Here is a 23832-nt window from a genome sequence, read left to right as displayed (position 1 = left end):
TCTGGGGACTCACAGGTTGAGAACCACTGATCTATATGATCAAGTGAGTGCATTGCACTTGCACATTTATTGAGAAGCATATCTTCGAATCTTCCTTGCCTAAGAAAATCCTGTGAAATTCATAAAATCACTATAAGTTGGCAGGCTGCTTTAAGACACATGTACAAAAATGTATTCAGAAAGGGATGAAGCTTGAAATTGCCAATGAACTAATATGCCTAAGGCTATAACAACATTTTATATAAAACAGTTGTGGTAGACTTGTTAACACTATGGGGTTAAAAGATAGGGAGCATGTACTGGATGATATTTAAAAACTCGAGATAATCACTTTCATATTACTGACACTGTTGAAATCAGCACATAACTGGGGATAAGGTCAATGAGCTACAAATGCTTTCAATATCTCAAACCACAAGGGATCCTCAGCTGAATCTAAATTGCACCCAGGAGAATATTTTTAAGTGATTCTTTTTAAAATCCAACTTTTCCGTCCATATCTCAAGCCATTTCTGAGATCCACTTTCATTACAGAAGCACTTTGATGCATGGTAGAGTATAGAAAGAGAAACGTCTACGTACAATGTTGTTATGTAGCTCCTGATCAAAGTTCTGTGTAGCAAGGTCCTCCATATGGAAGCAATACTGAGTTTTGGATGTATTATTCACAACATCTTCAGTGGTTTTTGGTACTAATTTTATGAATATTTTGGATGCGATGTAGATTGAAAACGTTTCTCGCAATTTAATTGAAACACCACTGCAGTCTAAGCAAATGTTATAAGATCCAGACTGCCAGGTCAAAAATCTTGAAGAATTCAACTGAAAACTCACTTTGGTCATGGAAAAGCCATTGAATGAATTTAATTAAAACAGTGGTTCTCAACCTGTGGGTCTCCAGATGTTTTGGCCTCAACTCCCAGAAATCCTAACAGCTGGTAAACTGGCTGGGATTTATGGGAGTTGTAGGCCAAAACACCTGGGAACCCACTGGCTGAGAACCACTGAATTAAAGCATGAAAAAGATGAGTTCCTTGGACTGCTAATTCTTATGTTCCTTGTTTTGAAGCCATGAAAATCTGATGTGAATGTTTCATATCAAAAAAGAGGAAATTTCATATTCTAAATTCAAAAGCAGCTCTCTCTATAACTATTGTCCTAGAACCTAGATTATTGTACAAAACATTTATTTCTTACCTTCCTGCAAGTGTTCTTGGATTAATACATACCATATATCATATAACTAATTAAAGTTCAATAAACGTATATCATGAAGAGTTGACATTCAACTGCTAAGGGATTTATTACTGACTTTCAGTGCAATCCTATGCATGTTTATTTGGAAGCTTTAGAATTTATAAGATCAAAATCAAGGGGACTGTTTGTTAAAAAAAATAAGTTTCAGCTGTGTATTATTTTAAACTAGAAGGAAATTCTATTGTTAGTCCTGACTAGAGGAGACCTATTGAGCCAGATGGATTTACTTGCATCAACTTGCAATTCAACGGTCCTACTTTTCTTTGAGATTCTAGCCTACATTTGAGACAGAGGGATTTGCTATAATGCTGGAGTGTAGAGGAATGGGCTTGAGTCCTTTTCAACAAAAATCAGTTGTGCTACTCAGAGTATTGTTAAGGTTTCCAGATATTTCTTGATTTATTTATATGTACATCTCACCCTTCCTTGAGGATAGCCGAGTGCAGTTAACGAGTTGTATAATGTACAATAGAATGTGGATGTACAATTGTAATAATAATCCACAGATATATAAGTTTAAAACCCCTGTAAAATAACCAACCATGATCAGGAATAATATAAATGCAGGACTTGCCTGTCCCCCAAAAGCTCTGGTAGATATATTCTATGTTATAAAATCTAATAAAAACTTGAAAATGTGTAATACAACTTACAGTATCAGACCAAAGCTCCAATTAACTTGGTTCTTCCTAACTAAGGGTTCATCCAGATAACCCCTTCAATGCGGGACTTCCCGCAATAAAAAGGGGGCTGTCTAGATGACATCTATGAAAAACACGAATTAATTTGCCACAAACCAGGAAAACCCTGGTTTGTGGTGAATTAATTTGATAGTGGGTTTATTCCACACCTTCTTGGAAGGTGCGGGATAAACCCACTATATCCGCTGTCTGGATTGCAGTCCAGACAGCAATCCCGTGATTTTCTGGGTTAAATTAGCCCGGAAAACCACGAGGACAACAACTCCCTCCCCAAAGGCCCTCCAAACCCCTTTAAAAAGTCATGCAGCTTTCCTGGCGCATCATTCCTATGTGCCAGGAGAGCTGCAGGACCACTCTAATGGAGGCCCAGTAAGTTATTTTACTTTTTGAAGCTGTTTGGGGGGCTTTTGTGGAGAGGGTTACGGTGTCAGGGTGTTCTTCCGGAAAGTTCCGGGAGAACATCTGGACACCCACACCAGAAAATACAGGCTTTCTGGGGTGCGTGTGGATGGGCACCCAGGAACATTTGCATTTTTAAAACGTGAATCTTCCCGAGATAAATGCCTGTCTGGAAACACGCTAAATTCCATTGAGAGCCCATACGCAAAGCACAACTGAGAAAACCTGAACTCCTGTTTGCCTTGCAAGTATAGTATTTTTGAAAGCAAGCCAGATCCTGGAAATCAAACTTGTGAAACAGTTACTTTTTGTGCTGCTTTACAGCTCTGTGAAAACAGATGGACAGTGGATGGTACCAAAATAGTTCCTGTGAAATGAGATTTCTGGGTTTCCTTCGTTTCCCTTCCAAAAAAAAAACCCAGTTTATTTTCCCTTTAATTTCACAGAAGCTTTAGGGTTTTTTCTGCCTTAATGTTGTCCTTCAGTTTAAAAAAGCTGACATTCTTAAGTGTTATTCTTCCACCATTAGGTACACTATATCATTTGATGGCTGCTCCATGTATCATATTAGCTAACAGAATGTAGTGCAAAAACCTGCCAAAGAAGACTTCATGCTTGAAAGATACAGATGTCCTACACGCATGAGTTTCTGAGAAGCCTCTGTAGATAAGGTTTCACAAAGATTTGCCTGGATGTACAAAACTCTAAAGGAGAGAGCTTGACTCCAAGATTGCAACCACAGCTGCAGCAATTGCCATATATGCTGAAGCTTTAACAACTGTGGATGTTAAACTGTCAATGGCTTGAAATTCTGGGCTGCCAAGAATAGGCCCTGCTATGCTCCACCTAAACAAATGATCCAGCATGCTTATTTCAGTTCCTCACGAACTGTATTCCTTGCTTGCATACTGTATATCCTAACCATGAATACGATTGTTCAGATGTTTGGCCTTAAGGCAATGGAAATGGCACTTTCAAAGCAAGTATGCATAACATGGAGAGTATTCCTTAATTCCTCCAATACACACTAATAACTATGGAAAATGTCACCACTTGTTCACTGTTCCATTTGGAATGGACTCCTTGTCTAGAACCGTGGCTTCCAGTCTCTTTAGACCTCTACCAATGATCCATCAAGAATTAGATGTTTCACTTGAACAATAGGAAGTTATCTTCATTGAATAAAAACCTCAGTCTATTTGATCCAGTACTGTCTCCCCCAATATCTCAAGCATAGTTCTTTCTCATCACCTGATAGCTCATCTTTTTAAGTGCAGATCCCAGAGATTCAATTTGTAACCATTTGCATTGCAGATTATTCATGTGGTGCACCCCGGAGCTATAATCCACATCTGCTAGTCTGGTATCAATATCAAAACTATTTCCCAGTGGGAATCTATTCTCAAAGTAGCAACTTCCTAGTGAGCTTTTGCTGTTACTAAATTAGATCATGGTTCCATTTCTGTTGCCTACAGAAAACGGGTTGAGATCCAGAATGCTTAAATCTATTTCAGATCTAAGGACAGATAATAATTGATAATATTGCCTATTACTATTTCTGGGATAGTATTATTTTACCATCATCAAATTGGGCTGTCCTGGTTTAACTGGTTCATAGGCCAGCTAGCCCACAGACCACAATTGCTTCAAGCGTTACTACTTGGGAGCCACAGTTTTAGAGACTGGAGCCATGCATGTTGTTTCCTCACAGTTCATCACTGCATCACACATAACCGTATGCCAAAGAGGCTGCCAAGGGCCTTTCAACTTTATGATTAATGCGTGCGCATAGACATTGTTATCCTTGTGGTGTGAATGCGTGTTCCTAATACTATCACGATAAACTAATGTTTCTAAAAAGCTGTATGCTTAAGCTTGTGGAAGATCAGTGCACTGGTAAAGCAAAGGTGATTCTTGAGTTCCGGAAGGTAAGAAGAAACCTTTTAGTCCCGCGCACAGGCTAAGAGTTGAATGTTATAGTACAGCTGTGTCACCGATTTCCTTTTTCTCTAGCTGTTTCGTGTACAGTTCTGTGCCTATCACGTTCTTAAATCTTTGTGATGAGCGTATCGTAACTTAACAGAAGTTTCTTTTTTTCACTCCCCCCTTGGCGTATGTATCTAATCCTTCTCTCGTCGCTTTTCTTTGCATGCTTTTGGAGTACAATTAGCTGTGCAATCGATTGGTCGCGCATGTTAACGCCCGTCTAATCTCTTATTCTTGTCTCTGTTATCACCAGGCCTCCTGAACCTGTTTACAGCACTGTGAACAAATTCTGTGATAAGCCACCTTCTCCTAGGCACTATTCCCCTGTCGAGTGTGACAAAAGCTTCCTCCTTTCAGCTCCCTATCCCCACTACCACATAGGCCTGCTCCCTGACTCTGAGATTATCAGGTACTGCATGTGCTTCTTCCTCACTTCCTCATAGTACAATGCATGAACGTTGCTCGAGCACACTGGAATTAAGCTCCATCTTCCACCCGTGCAGTAAAACTCCTTCCACAAAGGCTTGTTTTACTTGGCTTCCACCTCACTCAGCTCACAGCTGCCTTAAAATGTGCTGTCTTCCATCAACAGGGTTGGGTTGGGGAAGTTGGCAGCTGTGGTAACGTTGAAGGGCTACGAGGTGGAAAACAAGACAGTGTTGGATCACTGGCCCATTAGTCCAGTGTTGTTTATTCCAAACAGAATTGGTGCTCCATACTTTTTACTAAATTGATTGATAGATTAAAAAAAATAATCTGGGCTCTATCATGGAGGAATGAATCTGCAAGGGATAGAAAAATGCTTACTTGGGTTGGATGATCATCTGTTGGACTGATGACTCAGGTCCATTAGACTGTTATCTACTGAAATGTTGACTTTAATCCAGTAGATGACTCTACTGGATCAGATTCATCAACCTCAACTAAATAAACTTCAGTGGTTGTTTCAGAGGTTGGAAGATAGTGGACAATTTGGCCATTGCCATGTGGTCCACAGCAGAATCTGAGAGTTGTATCTTTAAAAATACATCTTCCAAGCTTTTCCAGGGGCACATCTGCACTGTAGAATTAAAGCAATTTGACACCACTTTTACTGCTAAGGTTCAGTGCTGTGGAATCATTGGAATTGTAGTTTGGAGAGTCACTCTGACAGCCATTCTTCCAGTTTTGGTTAGCATTTTTTGCCAGATATATAATCTGTTTTGCACATCTCTTGTGTGACCAAGAAGTAACATCAAAAGGCTCTTTTTTAATGCAAAATTAAAATACGGGATAGATTATACACACTATTTCAAGAAGTATCACTTCCTATGTGAATCTGACCAAGTGCTGGTAGCACTATCTTGCAGTTATTAATACTCCTTGTTGCTGCACTATCAGTAGTGTCACTGATCGACATAAGAGGAAGGACTACTTGATAGTAAGGATTTTAACTTGGTCCTGTCTTCACTCACTTTGAGATGAGCAGTGAAAGTCATTTCGTTTTGCCAGGGGTTTGGCTCCTTCTGTTGATGTGTTTTCTTTTCATTGCTTGCTGCATCATGTTTTTGTTCGTTTTTGGTCAAACTGCTTCTTTTGAATTTAATATTTTCCAGCCCTCTTTTATCTAAGGACACAGAAATTAAGATCCTATGTTCCTAAGAATGGTAGGAATAGTCAGCATGGGACTATTCATGACTACTATATGGTCAAGGCATGACCAGCCATCAGAAGATGTTGGTTTAGTAGACTATATGCTTCTTGCTCAAGAAATCTGTCTGGAACTTCATATCTATGGCAGAATTATAGTATTTTGTTTCAGACATCCTGGTTCCATGGTGATGCTAATAATTGTATTAACATTGTGCAGCACAAATCTCCATGTGTGGAGGTATAAATGCATTGTGCTATTGGACCTCATAGTGTGGTGGACACTCCTTCCTTGGAGGCTTTTAAATAAAGGCTAGATGGCCATCTGTCAGGGGAACTTTGATTGTGCTTTTCCTGCATGGCACAAGAGGGGGGGGGGGGTAGTCTGGATGGCCCATGTGGTCTCTTCCAAATTTTGATTCAATGACCTCTTTCTGAGTTTTGAGGTTACAACTATAATTGAATTTTGCAAACCCAGCCAAAATTGAAGTCATGTTTCTAAATATGAATATTTTTATGTTTAGAAAGCCAGCATAGTATAGTGGTTTGAATGCTGGACAGGAGAGACAAATTTTCACAAGGCAGATATCCACATATCCTCCATTTCATCTGAGGAATAAAGCAATTTGTTGACCAAAAAAAGACTGATACTGACACTGAAACTGGCTGATCTGGCTTTGTGTTCTTTCTGGATCAGCTTTTAGCACTGTCCTTAAAGGGACGCAACCAGTAACATCATAGGAATCTCCCTCAAGGCAACTGTTTGACTTTGAAAAGGCTGAGGGATTTCATGTCTGCAGCAGACAGATTTCATTCATTCTCTGTAAAGATGATACTTTCCCCTATCTTTGCCTTGCTTCCAGTGTGTAACACAGTGTGCTAAGAGCTGAACTGAAGGGAGCTGCAGAGGCATCCTCGAAAGCATGGAGGGAAAAGCCTGCCTCTAAGGGAGATGTGGATCAGCTCAGCTCCGCAGGATGGAATTTAGCTTTAATTAAGGGATTAGGATGCAGCAGCTACACATTCAAAAGCTGTGTTAATCCACTGAATCAACAGTTTCATACAGGTTGAGTCTTCCTTGTCTGGAAATTCAAAATCTGAAATATTTCAAGTGTAACACAAGGCATTGTGGCGGATCCATTATACCATATTGACATTGTGCAACCTATTGCCTGTTGCATATGTATTTGCTTATTGCCCCCCTGTTGCAACAGGATGTGTAAAATAACTATACCATCCCAGTAAAAAAGGTGGTACAGTAGAGTCTCACTTATCCAAGCTAAACAGGCCAGCAGAATCTTGGATAAGCGAATATCTTGGATAATAAGGAGGGATTAAGGAAAAGCCTATTAAACATCAAATTACATTATGATTTTACAAATTAAGCAGCAAAGCATCATGTTATACAACAAATTTGACAGAAAAAGTAGTTCAATACGCAGTAATGTTACGTTGTAATTAGTGTATTTACAAATTTAGCACCAAAATATCATGATATATTGAAAACATTGACTACAAAAATGCCTTGGATAATCCAGAACCTTGGATAAGCGAGTCTTGGATAAGTGAGACTCTACTGTATATTGAAAGCATTGTCAAATAGTTATCTAGCCCACAAGCATGTGCAATACGAGGATTGCCCTTGTGAAACTCTACTTATGCATCTTTGAATTGAATATGGACAATAGACAGGCCAAAATAATGCAACCACAACTGTAAGGGAGTATATGTGTGTATGAAACACCCAACAGGATGGCAGTCATAGGCACAAAATGTTAACAAGGCATTTCTGAAATTAAGAGCAGCTTGACCAGAGTACCAATTGCATAGAAAGGTGGCAGGATCTCTTTCTTTGAGCATCTTCAAAAAGAGGCTGGACAGTTAATTACAAGTTGCTGGGGATGCTGTAGCTGGAAGTGAATCCACAATGATTTCTCAAAAGTAAAATACTGTCTCTTTGGATCATTAAAGTGGCTCATAGCCAACCATTACTTTTTTGCTAGCAGTGTGAAATGTACATTAAAAACAACACTGAAGGGATTGGGTTTTGAGTAGACTGATAATTAATCCCTGAACAAAAATTTCATTTGAAGTTGGAAATTGTCTGCTGCGACAAACAAACTGGGTTCTGCTTCAGTGGACTGTTTTGTTTTTCCTCCTCTTTCTTATAAATGCAGGTTAAATGTGTTACGGAAGAAAGAGTCTTTGATTTATTGGCTTGCTGCTTTGCTTTCAAATCTGGCTGAGAACAAAACAAAAAGCCCCTGAGGATTGAGACAAGAGAGAGGGGGAGACACATGAATCCTATGAGCTGCTAGCTGGAAAGATTCTTTAAACTTTAATCCATAAAATTTGTCAAAGCCCTGACTTGAGCTTACATGATGCAGGTTCATTAAACTGCAGTGGTTAGTGGCAGTACTAATGCTCCAAGTCCCATCATGTTAATACTCCAGTCGGATCCAAATAGAACAATGATAAAATCATAGGGCTGGAAGAGACCACAAGGGCCATCCAGTCTAACCCCATTCTGCCATGAACCGTATTCGTCTAGCCTCCAGCGGAGGAGATTCCACCACTCCCAGGCAGCATATTTCACTGTCGAATAGCTCCTACCATCAGGAAGCTTTTCCTAATGTTTAGATGGAATCACTTTTCCTGTAGTTTGAATCCATAGCTGCGTATTATGGGAAATACATATGGGCATTCCCAAATTCAGCTATCTGCTATTGATTGGAGCATCAACAAAAATTGAATGCAGGGAGAATAGGGATGTGTGGTGGTTCTTTTTGGGAACCTGTCAGTAGATCCACATTAGGACTATGTAGACTTGCTGTTAGCTATCTTCCTTCCCAGTATCAGTCCAAGCTTCCATGCATATCTCTCTGACTGAAGGCAAAGGTCTTCATTGTTCAGGAAGTCCTTTGGCATGTAAGGTGGTCTGTAGAAAGGGGTTAAAATCTATTATTTCTGTGCTTTTTATTCTTGTGTTTTTCATTTAATTGTGTATTAAGCTTCATTCCATATTTTGCTTTCAATTTGTATTTTATCATTGTTCATTGCTTTCGGCACCTTATTTGATGGAACGTGATAAAAATAAAATAAAATGCCCAGCCAGTAGTGCCATGAAGCACTTCAAGTTCATGCCATGAAGAACTTCAGTTTGAACAGAAAAAAGGTGGTCGCAGTGCTGTTTCTTGAAACTTCAAGATAACCCTCTGCTTTGTGTTTTCTAACCTGGGCTGATATTTTACCAATTATCAGTCTTTAACCTTACTGGCTCATTACAGACAAGTAAGTCCCACAGTTTTCAAAGGAGCTTACTTGCAAGATAACTTGCATAAGAGTGGCAATCATCATCATTATCATCATCATCATCATCATCATCATCATCTTTATTATAAAAGTAATGATGATGATGATGATTTGTTAGACTAGTTTTCTTTGCAGGTCCTTTGCAAAGAACTTTAGCAACTCTGCTTGTATTGAATCTGCTTGCTAGTCCTCGGAGAAACTCTGCGGCTATCCCTCCACATTTGTAGTTTTGATTTTTGCAGGTTTGATTATTCACATATTGAATGTTAAAAATTCTCTCTTGTAATCTCTAGAGCAAGCATGGGCAAAATAAGGCCCAGGGGCCCTTCTCCTTTTCCTGTCCTCTCAACATAAGTACATGGTGGCTTTCCACATCCTTGTGTAGAAAGGAAGGGAGAGGAAGGCATGCAGCAGCTGAGAGCTCTCTGGAGCACTCTCAGCCACCTCATGTCTCGCCCTCCTCCTGGCATAATGACAGCGTGAGCGGCCTCATCCTTATGCCGAGAGGACAGCCCAAGGAAGGCATGCAGTGGCTGAGAGCCCTCTGGAGCACTCTTGGACATCACCTATCTCGCCCTTCTCCTGGCATACTGCTGAGAGGACAGCCCAAAGATCAGGGGAGGAGGATCAGGGAGGAGGATTGGGGCAGTCACTGCATGTCTTGTTTTCCTCCCGGCATAAGGGTGGGGCCAAAGTATACCCAATACCAGGAGGAAAACCTGAGGACGACCTGGGCCCTGCTCCACCCTCTCACCGGCCCTCTCCCTCCTGGGCCCGTTTCACCCAGTGTGTGCCCAGCGGCCCTCCTTCCCGGCCTGGACCACTCGGGCGGACCCACAATGTGGCCCCAAGGCAAAAATATTTGCCTATGCCTACTCTAGAGCCTCCAGTGTGACTCTATGCTTGACCTTTCCCGTCATTCTGGAGGAACTACAACTTTCTTGAGGGAACACCTCCCTGGGAATCACGAGGTTCTCTAATGCAACTCTATGGTCAGCTGCCAGTGGAAGTTGGGCATGGAGTCATACTGGATGATCTTGAAATTCCAGTGAGTTCTCTCAGGTAAAAGAAATTAGCAATTTCTTTATTCACAGTTTTTCACTCTCATGTGATTCTGTGCCCTGAACCTCAGCAAATGTGGAGGGCTGACTGTAGTCACATCAATGTTTGTGTTCGAATGTGTTTGAGCTTTTGCTACTTCTGCAATGTGTTAAGGTCAAATTACAGTATGACCCCAGTATTTGTGAGGAACACATTCCAATATACATGGATACTTGAGACTGTGGATGAAAGTAGACCCAATACCTTGATTTTACAGGGGCCAGAAGCATATCATAAAATTGCAGGAAAACCTAGAAAGGGCCACAAACACTTCAAAGGGAGAGGGATATTTTTGGGAGCATGGGTAAGTGAAACCATTAATATTGAATCAATGGATAAGGGGGTCATACTGTAGAAACTTAGCTGACATTTGCAATGAGGTTCCATCACTGAATAGGTCTCGAATTCAATATAAGACAGTATTACATCCATGTTTCCATTTAGCCCATTGTTCATTTTTATTTGTGTGTTCCTTTCTCCCTGTGTAACCTCTTTGTTTTTCATCTTTGCTTCTATTGTTGTGCTATGGTTTAGCATGGTTTACATCTGAAATCATTCTTTGGAATTGTGCAATCTTATACCTGTTAGGGGTGAATCCCAGGTAATTTATTGGGACTCTCCTCTAGGTAAGCAAGTACAGGTATATGATTGCCTCTGAATTTCACATTTTTCCATTTTTGCTTTAAGTGGCAAAAGGAGCCACATTGCATGTGTAAGCCCTGAAGATCTTGAAACTACTGGCTGAACTTTAAGAAGCTCAGAGTATTAGCTATTTTCCATGATGGCTGGAGAAAGGACAACATCCAGCCTCCTGGATGAAAACACTATATTGACCCTAAAGTGAAAGGAAGCATTTCACCATGGTTTTGCTTCCTCTAGGTCAGGCATGGGCAAACTAAGGCCCGGGGACTGGATGTGGTCCTCTGGGTGCCTACCTCAGGCCCCTCTCATTTTCCCTGTCCTCCTGGCAGAAAGGACAGGAGGAAGGCATGCAGTAGCTGAGAGCCCTCTGGAGCACTCTTAGCCACCATGTGTCTCACCCTCCTCTTGTAATAAGAACAATGTGAACAGCCCTGTACTTCTGCTGGGAGGATGGCTCAAGGAAGGCATGCAACAGTTGGGAATCCTCCAGAGCACTCTTGGACATTGCCTATATCATCCTTCTCCCAGCATAATGTTGATAGGACAGCCCAAAGAACAAGGGGGGAGTATTGGGAGGAGGATTGGGGCAATCGCCACATGACTCCTTTTCCTCCTGGCATAAGTATGGGGTGAGCATCCTGTCCTTATGCCAAGAGGCCAACCTGAGGGTGTCCCGCCCCCTCCTGGCCCCTTCCTCCCAGGCCCGTCCCACCCACCGTGTGCCCAGTTGCCCCTCCTCCCAGCCTGGCCCTCTTGGCTGGGCCCACAACGTGGCCCCAAGACAAAAAGGTTTGCCCATGCCTGCTCTAGGTTATTACAGGTTCAGAAAAAGTCTTTTTTCCCAACAGGACATGATCTGGGTCATTTTCTGATCACTTCCTTTTGGACAAAGTGATCTCATATGGCTCAGAGAGGACACGTAATGTGGCAGAATTGCTCTTGTGTGACTTCAAATCATTTTCAATCTATGGCAACCCAACAGTGAGCCTTTCATGCTTTTGCTTTCCTATGAGACTGATAGAGTGTGACTTCCCTAAGGACACACTGTGGGTTTCCATGAGTGAACAGGGATTTGAACCCTGGTTTGGAATGCAAAGATACAGAATGGGGGACGATGCCTGGCTGGACAGCAGTACGTGTGAAAAAGATCTTGGAGTCCTTGTGGACAACAAGTTAAATATGAGCCTACAATGTGAGGCGGCTGCTAAAAAAGCCAACGGGATTCTGGCCTGCATCAATAGGGGTATAGCATCTAGATCTAGGGAAGTCATGCTACCCCTCTACTCTGCCTTGGTCAGACCACACCTGGAATACTGTGTCCAATTCTGGGCACTGCAATTGAAGGGAGATGTTGACAAGCTGGAAAGCGTCCAGAGGAGGGCAATTAAAATGATCAAGGGTCTGGAGAACAAGCCCTATGAGGAGCAGCTTAAAGAACTGGGCATGAGAGGAGACATGATAGCCATGTACAAATACGTGAAGGGAAGTCATAGGGAGAAGGAAGTAAGCTTGTTTTCCGCTGCCCTGGAGACTAGGACGCAGAACAATGGCTTCAAACTATAGGAAAGGAGATTCCACCTGAACATCAGGAAGAACTTCCTCACTGTGAGAGCTGTTCGGCAGTGGAACTCTCTCCCCTGGGCCGTGGTGGAGGTTCCTTCTTTGGAGGCTTTTAAGCAGAGGCTGGATGGCCATCTGTCGGGGGTGCTTTGAATGCGATTTCCTGCTTCTTGGCAGGGAGTTGGACTGGATGGCCCATGAGGTCTTTTCCAACTCTACTATTCTATTATTCTATGTTTCCAAAGTCCAGCACTCAAACCAGTATGCTATGCTCTTTGCATACATTGGCCCTGAAATTTTCCAACAGTTCTTGGATAGTGCACAATTTTGTGCGCTCATAAATATGCACTTTCCACTCACAAATAGTATGCTTTCTTTGATATACAGCCCTGATCAGGTGCACGGAACATATATCTCTTACAATGAATTGAAATATTGTACAAGTGGATGAAAAGATTATAAAATGCTTGGATTGGCCCTTACAGCTAGCTGTGTAACAAAGGAGTTTGCCAATTGCTGGAGTTTTGTGGAAGGAGGAAAGCTCACAGCCTACAAAGACTTTTAAAAAATAAACTCAAGGTTCATAAACTGATATAACATGGAAATAAGTCATGTTTCAGGATGTTTTTTAAAAAACCAATATGTTTCACCTGGAAAGGTTTTTTGGTATCTTCTTCATGGGCTGTTAAAAGGAAGGTGACTGCAGTTATAACAAGTTAGAAAGTACAAAATCAAAATCACAAAATAATGTACCTGTGCATGCAGATAATGATACCATTTGTTACTAATTCATGTCACAGGTAGACATTTTGCACTTTTTAAAATGTGTGTGTTTTTCCTAGTTGTTGACATTATGTGTGTTTCTGTGAATTGCTGTGGCATGCTTCTCAAGCTTAATTGGAGTTACAACTGGCATCAAAATTATACAGCTTACCCCTTTCCTTTTAAAAAAAGTTAATCTATAGCCTAGATTCCTCAGTAGTTCTTCTTTATACTTTGTACCAGGTGGAAAAAGAGTCCCTGAGGAGCTCTTTTTCAGAGCTCTGTCAAGATCTCAGACAGACATAACTGATTTTTCCCAAAAGGCTTGTGGAAATGAACTGTGTTTGACTTGCGCTGCGTCAATGTATCTGTGTTATGCCAGCTCAGTCTCAGTGGGCCGCTCTGCGTCTTCTGTTCCTTTCAATTAACTTGTCAAAGTCATTTGTACCAATGGAGTAGAAGGCGTACAGCCATTTTAATTTACAACATGTTTGTTGACTTTATGTTTTCATTTTTCTAAACCATTTTGCTTACTTCTGGTATGCTGATCCCAAACATATCTGCTATAATTGAACAGTAACTTTAATTCCTCTGGTAGTTGAATAGTATTCTTTTAATTGCAACAATTGTCCTTTTAGTTTGTACAAATTACATAGTCCTCTCTAAATGCAAAATTTATTTTGTAATTGCAGACAAGAATGACCAATATTCATAATTTTCCCCTACAGTCCAATAATGCTGAATATTCTGTGATATCTAAGATTACTACTACTGCTGTTTGGTCCATCTTCTAGGAATATTCATCCTCCCAGAAATACACATGGGATTTCAACACATACAAATGTTGACTGAGATCTTTCCTCAGGGGTGCATTCAAACAACTCCAATTGCAGGATAGCACATTGTTTTTATTGCCTGATTGTGTTGAATTACAACATGGTTCAACTGAGGAGATGCCCAAATGGACAATCAAATGCACAACCAAAAGCACATGTGCATCACATGTGCACCAATGCACATTGATGTGCATGGACATCTTATGCACAATGATATTGCATGCACAAATCTACATCCACATCCTTGAAATGAATGTGTGAGTTTCCACATCAAAAAGAAATGTCCTTCCGCTTCCACAGGAGAAAATATGCATGTGTAAGACCAGGATAGCAATTTTGTACATGAACAATTATTTCTCCATGGAAAATTCTGTGCAGAAATTTTGTTTTCCAAACAAAAACAAACAAATCAGCATTTCTGAACAAATTCATTTCCCCCAAAAAAGTACAAAACAGTGAAGAATTCCAAGTTTGTTTCGTCTTCGTTTTATGTCCATTGAGTGTCAAGAATCTTTTTCTTCATCAGCACTATGAATATTGATAAATATTCTTCTCTTCCTTAATCTAGCTGCCCCTCCATTGCATGAAATGTGGCAACATGAACACAGCAACCTTGTGTGCATGTTCCAGAGGGTCCACAAGTATCCATCGTGGGCAGATTGGCTATAACCAATAATTCAGTGAGACAGGGAAATAGGCATCACTCCTTATCTTCTATATAAAAGAATGCATAAAAACTGTGTGATTCCAGATATCATGTCAATGGTAACCTAAGCATATGAAGATCTGAAGAAGTTTGTGGCTAATCTCATGCTTGACAGCTTCCATGAATCACTTTTGGGATCACACCAAGCCAATGGAGAGTCTACAATTTGGCCAGTGAAACAGAAGCAGTGATTGCATACACCAATTTCTCTACATAGAACAGAAAAGAGAAACTGTTTCCTTTTGGAACTAATCCATCCATGATTAGCTCCATCCACTCCAGCCCACATCAGCCATTTCCCTTCTCAAAAGTTCTTCCCTGGAGTGGGGGGAAATTCTTTAATATACCAATAGCTTTTGCTATGAGTGGTGGTGGGGATATCTGATTTCATTTTAAATTGATGATTAGAGATAAAAGGTGATTCCACACTGTGCATACAAACCTGGCCCTTTGTGAGGAATTGTGATGGTTGTAGTCTACCATCATAGGAAGGGTCACAGTTTTGAAGAGCAGCAAGTTGGTTATTCATTGGAACCTACTGTAGTGAAAATCCCATAATCATAGAGCCACAACACACAAACACCTATGTGTATGTATTGCTACTTAGAGTATTTTAGATATGTTTGTAGCTTTTTGTTATAATATGAGTAAAAGGTTCTAAGATCAAGAGGCTACTGGTATTATTCGGTCTTGGGGGTGGAAATAATGTTTTTAAATGATCAGAAGTGTGTCCTTTAAGTGTCAGGAAACCCCAAAGAGGAGAATACAGAACTAGTTTAGGGTTTATTCTGCACAGATTTTGCAATTTTTTGCACAGAAAAGACGCAATGTTTCTCTGTTATCCTCTTTACAGAAAAGGTTTTTCACTACACAGAAAATGCCCTTTTGTGCAAAAACTATGTGCACACATGCACACACACTTAAGTGAACTTTGCATAGAACAAATCCCCAGCTACAACATTTTCTGGACAGAAAACAGCATTTTCTGCATAATGTTTATTCATAGAAACACTGTTTTCTGACAAAAAATTAGTTTCTTATGAAAAAATGCTTGTTGGATTTTACGCAGAAAAGTTCAAAACTGCAAATCATCTTATTTTCCTGCAGAAGGAAGAAAATTACTAAGATTACGTGTTCCTTCCCTTTGAGAACAAAATTAGCAACAAATTAAACTCTCCTTTAATTCTTTATTTGTTCTTTCTCTCTCTTTCCCTTCCTTTCTTCCTTCCCATCTCCCTTCTTTCTTTCTTTTCTTCTTTTCTGTCTATGCAGTCATTCACAGCACAGCACAGTAAACCGGCCACCCACAGTGAGCATACAACGGAGCATTTCTATAGAAGGGTAAGAAGCACCCGTGAATTGATTCCACTTGAATTGTGATTACTACTTGACATGTGTATACATTAACAACTGGATAACATTACTATCTCTTAACAGTTTTTCTGAAGACCTTGAAATATTCTGTATATTTTTTCCACAGGTAGACACTTAAATGCAGATTACAGATTGGGTCCCTTCTACAGTGATCTGGCATCCTAGAAAGCAGATTAGGCCCACGTGAAGTCTTGACAGGAATCCCTCAAGCCACACAGTTTAATACTACTGGGGAGACACCCAAGGGGTCCCCTCTCACCTCCTCCCACCCCACATTGCCATGGTCCAGAGCTATGACTCCACACCTATTTTGTCCTTGGTGCTCCGACTGGTGTCAGCTACAGTGCCACAATGAGGGAGATTGGAGGGGAAGGAGGAAGGAAGGAAAGAAGGAAAGTGCCACATGTCCCCCACCCCCATCATCCTTCATGCATTGTCACTTTGCCTGATGTCCTGGCCTCTAGCAGAAAACAAGCTTGCCCCTTCCTCAATATAGCTTTCTTTCAAGTATAAAGTAAGTAAGTAAAAGTTTATTTGTATACCGCCCTCTCTCCCAAAAGGGACTCCAATATAAAATCAGCATAAAAAATTGTACAATAAAACACTGAAAACACTATAAAACCCTATAAGAATAAAAAAAACCATAACAATTGACTAAAACAATCACATAAACAGAAGCAATATAATCACTCAAATAACATATGAATCACAGAAGAAGAAGAAAGACCACCGGGATGGAGGAGAGGATGGCCTGGAGGGGCCACTAGAACTAAAGTGCAATGTTATATTCTAAGATGCTTTGGGGCAGAGGAATAAAGTGCAGTGTTTCAAGTCAAAGAGATGGCCTGTGCAACTACTATAGCTATGGGCTCAGTTATCCAAAGGCACAGCGGAAGAGCCAGATTTTAAGCAGCTTTTTGAAGGAAGCCAGGGTGGTTGCTTGCCGGATCTCCTCCGGAAGGGAATTCCAGATCCGGGGAGCAACAATAGAAAAGGCCCGCTCCCTCGTCCCCGCCAACCGAGCCTGGGATGGTGGCGGGAGCGATAGAAGGGCCCTCCCGGATGAACGAAGAGGACGAGTGGGTTCATAGCGGGAGATGCGGTCACAAAGGTAGACGGGTCCCAAACCATTTAGGGTTTTATAGGTAAGAACCTGCACCTTGAATTGGGACCGGAAAATGATCGGCAGCCAGTAGAGCTCCTTAAACAAGGGAGTAGATCTCTCCCTGTAGTTTGCTCCAGTTAACAACCTGGCAGCCACACGTTGGACTAACTGAAGTTTCCGGGCCGTCTTCAGGGGCAACCCCACGTAGAGTGCATTGCAATAATCCTGTCTAGAGGTGACTAAGGCATGGACCTTAAACATGGCTACCATGTTCCCTCTCAGCCTTCTTTTTCACCAAGCTAAGCATACCCAGATCCCTAAACCACTCTTCATAGGGCTTAAATTCCAAACCTTTGATCATTTTGGTCACCCTTCTCTGAACACGTTCTAGCTTGTCAATATATTTCTTGAATTGTGGTGCCCAGAACTAGACATAGTATTCCAGCTTAAAAACCTGCTGACATTTCAAAAGAGAATCCAGATCCAGTTTAAATTTCCACTTAAATCTCACCTTTGGATTTCTTCCATAGTCACATAAATGCAGAGTTCAAGAAACCTTTCTTGGTCCACACAGACCTCGAAGAGGAAACATCTTACTATATAAAAGTTTTCTGTCATTTTTACCCTTGCACTCATCTTTTCCCCCTTACCAAGAAACCCACCTTTCGAAAAACATGCACACACCCCTGAGAAACATCCCCATGTGCCCTTCTTTTCTCTAAATCCAGTGTTCCTCTATTTTTTCTGCCATTTTAACCATAATCCCAGAACTCTTTCTGGATATTCCTTCCAAAATCTGGTCTGCGTCTCTTTCATCCTGAAAATATTTCACGGTCAATATTGTATGCTGCTTCATTTCAAGCTTACCTTGCTCCAAAATATTCCCAGTAAGATGATCAATAAAAATAGCTTGTAAATAACAGATAATGGAACAAAACGAGTGTTTAACCACGAACAGGCTTTTTAAAGTATGGAAAGAGGTGTTGATTTTTACAGATGTTGTCAATTTAGTAACTATGGTATTAGCTCCACCTACTGGTAGTAGGTGGTACTGGTATAAATAAAGTTTTTTTATTATTATTATTATTATTATTATTATAGACAGGAAGGATACCAATAATCCATGTTGTCACTTTATTACAGGCAGGAATTGTTATTGTTATTGAGTGTCTTCAAGTCATTTCCAATTTCCATCAAACTTCGCAGAGGATTTTTATGACTAGATCTGTTCCAAAGTTTGCCATTGGGTTGCTGTGAATTTTCAAGGCTGTATGTCCATGTTCCAGAAGCATTCTCTCCTGATGTTTCACTTACATCTATGGCAGGTATACTCAGAGGTTTGAGATTTATTGGAAACTAGGCAAGTTATTACGTATATGTGTAATGCCAAGGGTGGGAGAAAGAACTCTTGTCTGTTTGAGGCAAGTGTGAAGTGTATGGTAAGTGTTGTTACCATACATCAAGGGAATCACTGACCGCCCAGGGAAGCTGATGAAGAAATATAACCTGCAAACTATCTACAGACCCACTAAGAAAATCCATCAAATGCTACATTCAGCAAAGGACAAAAAGGATCCTCTCACCTCTGCAAGAGTCTACCGTATATCATTCAGCTGTGGACAAGTCTACAGAGGGATCACCAAATGCAGCAGCATTGCCCAAACACAAATCAAGGAACATGAAAGGCACTGCAGACTGATTCAACCAGAGAAGTCAGCTGTAGCAGAACCACTGATGAACCAATCTGGACACAGCATATTATTGGAGAACACAGAAATGCTGGACCACTCTAACAACTACATTGTCATGCTACACAGAGAAGACATTGAAATCCAGGTCAGACTACACAGAGAAACCACTGAAATCCACAAGCATGTGGACAATTTTGACAGAAAGTAGGAAACCATGAAAATGAACAAAATCTCGCTACCAGTATTAAAAAAAACTTTAAAATTAGGACAGTAAATAAAGAACAACACTCAGAAGACAGGGGAATTCCAGTCAAGAAACAATCAGGGCCAGCGAACACCTCCCAACAAAGGATTCCCCCAGGCAGGAAGCAGACAAGCTTTAAAGCTGCAAGGCCATTCAATGCTAATCAAGGTGGCCAATTACAACATTCACACTTGCCTTAAACAGACAAGAGTTCTTTCTCCCACCCTGGACATTCCACAGATATATAAAACCCACTTGCCAAGTTTCCCACAAACCTCACAACCTCTGAGGATGCCTGCCATAGATGTGGGTGAAGCATCAGGAGAGAATGCTTCTGGAACATGGCCATACATCCCGGAAAACTCACAGCAACCCAGTGATCCCGGCCATGAAAGCCTCCTGCAACAAGTTTGCCATTGCTGTCCTCTGTGGCTGAAAGAAAGTGACTTGTGCAAGGACACCCAGTGAGTTTCATGGCTGCAGGGATTTGAACCCTGGTCTCCAGAGCCATGGATACATTTGGCCCTCAGTTCAGTTGTGTGCAGTGTTCATGCTTCAGTTTAATTGTATGCAACATTCACAATGTTCAATCGAATGCAACAGTTTGTGCTCAGTTAATTCAGTAGGAGAAAAGAAAAGAGGACAATAGCAAGCCCAATTAAAGTGAATGGCTTCCTCTGGAACTTATGATAGACTTAGCCAGGAAAACATGAAAAATATGTTAGTTCCTCCAAGTCATCTCTATAGTAACTTCTGATAGAAGCATGCCATAGAATCACCTTGAGGATCTAGACACTTACAAGTGCTTTAAATTTTAAAGTTGATTCTGCTTCATACCTTCTGAGGTCTTTGACTTTAGTATCAGGTGTAAATATTTTAATGAAATAATAAATAAATAAGCACTTATTCTAGGGAGGCATCATGTTTTTGAATGCTTTAAAAAATCTTCCGATATTTAATAATGTTTCACCTCAAGGGAAGGTTAAACTTCTCCTCATGTGTTATCTCACTACATGCAGACTGACTCTATGTGTTTTATTGTGACTAAAGCACTGGAAATGCAGTTTTATACCATCCCATTCAGTTTCGTTTTCATTATAATATATAGCTACAATTAGATGCTCACTAGGAGGCCTGCAGATACCTACTAAATTTTTAGTTTCATAGTATATGAATATTTCATACTGTTGTGTGTGACAGATCAGAGACACTTTAAAAAAGGAGGCCTCCGTATCTTTTATTGGCCTTTTTAAAATGGAGATGAGAAGGTAGAGAAGGTATGTGGATGTCTGTAGAACATCACAGTTATGCAAAGAAGGAGAAGAGGAGGAGGAAAAGGAAGAGGAGAAGAAGGAGGTTGTTAAATTCCTAGGCAATTGAGCTGAACTTTCAGGCCAAGGTAACACAAGCAACATCAAACATTCACCTATTGTGAACTCTGAGCCGATACCTCATGGTACATGGATGTCCAGCAAACATGTGTCTTAAATGTGGCTTGAACTATCTTTGCCAACCGGTGTGACCATACCATGATTTAGTATTATATTTGAAGGTGGGGGTGAAGCCATAATTTAGGACATGGCTTCTTCTTACTCTGGAGTCAAGAGTAGAGAGAAAACCTGAAAATATCCAGGAGACAAGAGGAATACCAGTACATTTGGAACATAAATGGTGGCTTGAACTTTGAATATCCAGTCCATAGTTTGGTGTTAAGCTGTCCCACTAGTTCTGTTTGCTCATCAAAGACTTTTTCATCTTGTAATTAGCTGCCTTAGGTCCCATCTCAGGACTACATAGATGAGAGATGTAGGAAATAAAGAAATATATACACAAGTCTGACGCCCTTTAGATTAATGTTATTCAAAGTAGTGGTCCAAAGACTACTGTTGATCTGTAATCCACTGGGTGCTTATCTGTGGTGCATCAAAAGGGTACTATGTAAATGTGTTGATAATGAGGAATAAATATTGTCTAAGTACCGTATATACTCAAGTATAAGCCAACCTGAATATAAGCCGAGGCACCTAATTTTACCACAAAAAAACTGGGAAAACTTTGACTCCAGTATAAGCAGAGATACCAATAAAATTACATTAATTGAGGCATCAATTGTTTAAATGTTTTTGAATCTTTACATCAAACTGTAATATAAGATATGACTGTTCAACTCTGATTAAATCATTATTTTCATCTTCTTCAATGTAAATGTGCTTATGTATCCTTTTAATAATAATAGAGTGAAATAATAAATGTAATAGTAATAATAATAATAAATGCAGTAAAATAATAAATGTAATAATAAATAGAGTAAAATAATAAATGTATTAATAATAATAAAAATAGAGTAAAATAAATGTAAAAGTAACAACAATAATAGAGTAAAATAATAAATGTAACAATACCAATAATAATAGAGAAAAATAATAAATATAACATATATACTTGAGTATAAGCCGACCTGAATATAAGCCCACCAGGACCCTCATCCGAGTATAAGCTGAGGAGGTTTTTTTTTCAGTCCTAAAAAAGGGATGAAAAACTAGGCTTATACTCGAGTATATACAGTACTTGCACATTAAAGGTTGTGGGGAGATGCTGATTCACAACATCAGATAACTTGAGAAACACTCCTGTTGTTTCCAGGAGAACGTGTCATGCCTCTAAGAAGCTGCTGTTTTATCATATTCAATTGATAAATAGGGTGGTGTTTAGATAAACTTGTGCATATTGATGACAGAAACATCATATCAACCCAGCTGATACAGTTATGAAAAGACTTACCATAATGTCTATAAACCACCGGGGGGGGGGGGGCGTTGTAGCAATATGCTTACACCATGTTCTTTCTCTTTCCCCAGAGAACCTCGGAAAGTTGTCTTGCACAAGGGCTCGACAGGTCTTGGTTTCAACATTGTGGGAGGAGAAGATGGCGAAGGCATTTTTGTATCCTTCATCCTAGCAGGAGGACCAGCTGATCTCAGTGGCGAGCTGCAGAGGGGAGACCAAATTTTATCTGTAAGTATTTTTCACATTTGTAGCTCCCATTAACAAAAATAGGCTATAGTTAGGAATAAGCCCAGATGTGCCTGAAAGAAATGGAATAGATAGAATTTTGTGCTGCAGAAGAGAAGAATCGCTGTGGGAGCTCCGAAGAAATGATGAAGAGACTTCTACTCATGGTGCACACAAAGAAGTGAATTACTCAAATGGTAAATACTAGCCAAAATTCTGGTAGTTTTCTGGCTAGAGGGGAGAGAGGAGCACATTTGCACATACAGCGCATCACACTCTATATGTGTGATCCATGAACTTGCAACAAGGGGCAACTTTGTTAGTCTTTTCATTGGGTTGCTGTGAGTTTTCCAGGCTGTATGACCATGTTCCAGAAGCATACTCTCCTGACGTTTTGCCCACATCTGTGGCAGGCATCCTCAGAGGTTGTGAGGTATATTGGAAACTAGTCAAGGGAGGTTTATATATCTGTGGAAGGTCCAAGGTGGGCGAAAGAATTCTTGTCTGTTGGGAGGCAAGTGTGAATGTTGTAATTTTCATTGTTTCTTCCACTTTTCTCTAAATAGTTTCTAACTGGTCCCCACATCCACTTGATTATTGCAACCTTTTCCATTTTATCTATATTGTTCCATTTGCAATTTGTTATTTCCACATTTAACATATTAACTATTTACTTATACCAGTTCGTCAGAGTCCATTTTGTTTTATCTTTCCGAGCCCTCACTAAAACAATCTCTGCACACGCTATTAATTTGTCAACCATTTTTTCTTTTTGTATATTCTTCACTCCTTCAATCGTTTTCCAATATCCTTGCACTCGATCGCATTCCCATATCATGTGATTAAACACCACTCTTTGTTCACAACCATGCCAACACCACTAACAGTTCACAGATAACTGCTGACTGTTGCCATGCTACCCTTTCTTCCAAAAGGGCTCCCAGGAATTTTTTTCTGGGGCCATTATACAAATGGCAATGTAACAGATAGTGTATTAAATATTCACTTTCCCCCGACCCACAAATACAAAGTCTTTAAGCATGCAGAGCCCCTCTATATCTTCTCTCTAGCCAGCCTGATGGCATTGTCTGGAAGCACAGGGCTGTAAATGCTTTCCTGAGGACTATAGATATTAAGTCTTGAAGATATTGGTGGCAATATTGGTCAGTCTTTATTAGGGGATACCAAGTAATGAAACCCTGCTGTTTACTAGCCTGCAAGTTGTCAGATGCATCGCTCTCAAAGATTTTATCTCTAATCACCTTCTTGTCAAACTACAATAGGGTTGTTGTTGACCCATCAAAATACTGACAGTGCAGGGTCAACCAATATTGAGCCCAGCCTCCCTGCTTATATTGCTCCATCACTCATTGCTTTGTTATACTCTCATTCTCCATTTCCAAAAGTCTCATCCCATATGAGATACTAAGCTTAACAAAATCAAATTAATCAGAAAAGCAAACCCTACATTTTGAGACCAAAGGCCATGGAAAACAAAGGAAGGAGCCAGCCTGA

General features: G+C 40.4%; 1 protein-coding gene across 26 annotated transcripts in view; it reads left to right on the top strand.

The window, feature by feature from the left end:
* Window positions 1-23832, top strand: part of dlg2 (discs large MAGUK scaffold protein 2) — a 1295060-nt gene that overhangs the window by 1040907 nt on the left and 230321 nt on the right. For 21 of the 26 annotated variants that reach the window (XM_062977087.1, XM_062977095.1, XM_062977092.1 and 18 more), the window contains 3 exons: window positions 4597-4752; window positions 16164-16232; window positions 22164-22320. In XM_062977087.1, the coding sequence (XP_062833157.1) occupies window positions 4597-4752; window positions 16164-16232; window positions 22164-22320 (382 nt within the window). The remainder of the gene's footprint in view (window positions 1-4596; window positions 4753-16163; window positions 16233-22163; window positions 22321-23832) is intronic. The other 5 variants (XM_062977098.1, XM_062977097.1, XM_062977096.1 and 2 more) reach the window with 1 other exon arrangement.

Source organism: Anolis carolinensis, chromosome 3, assembly GCF_035594765.1.
Source record: "Anolis carolinensis isolate JA03-04 chromosome 3, rAnoCar3.1.pri, whole genome shotgun sequence".
NCBI classification, from domain to species: Eukaryota; Metazoa; Chordata; class Lepidosauria; order Squamata; family Dactyloidae; genus Anolis; species Anolis carolinensis.
This window is presented reverse-complemented; position numbering and strand designations above follow the sequence as displayed.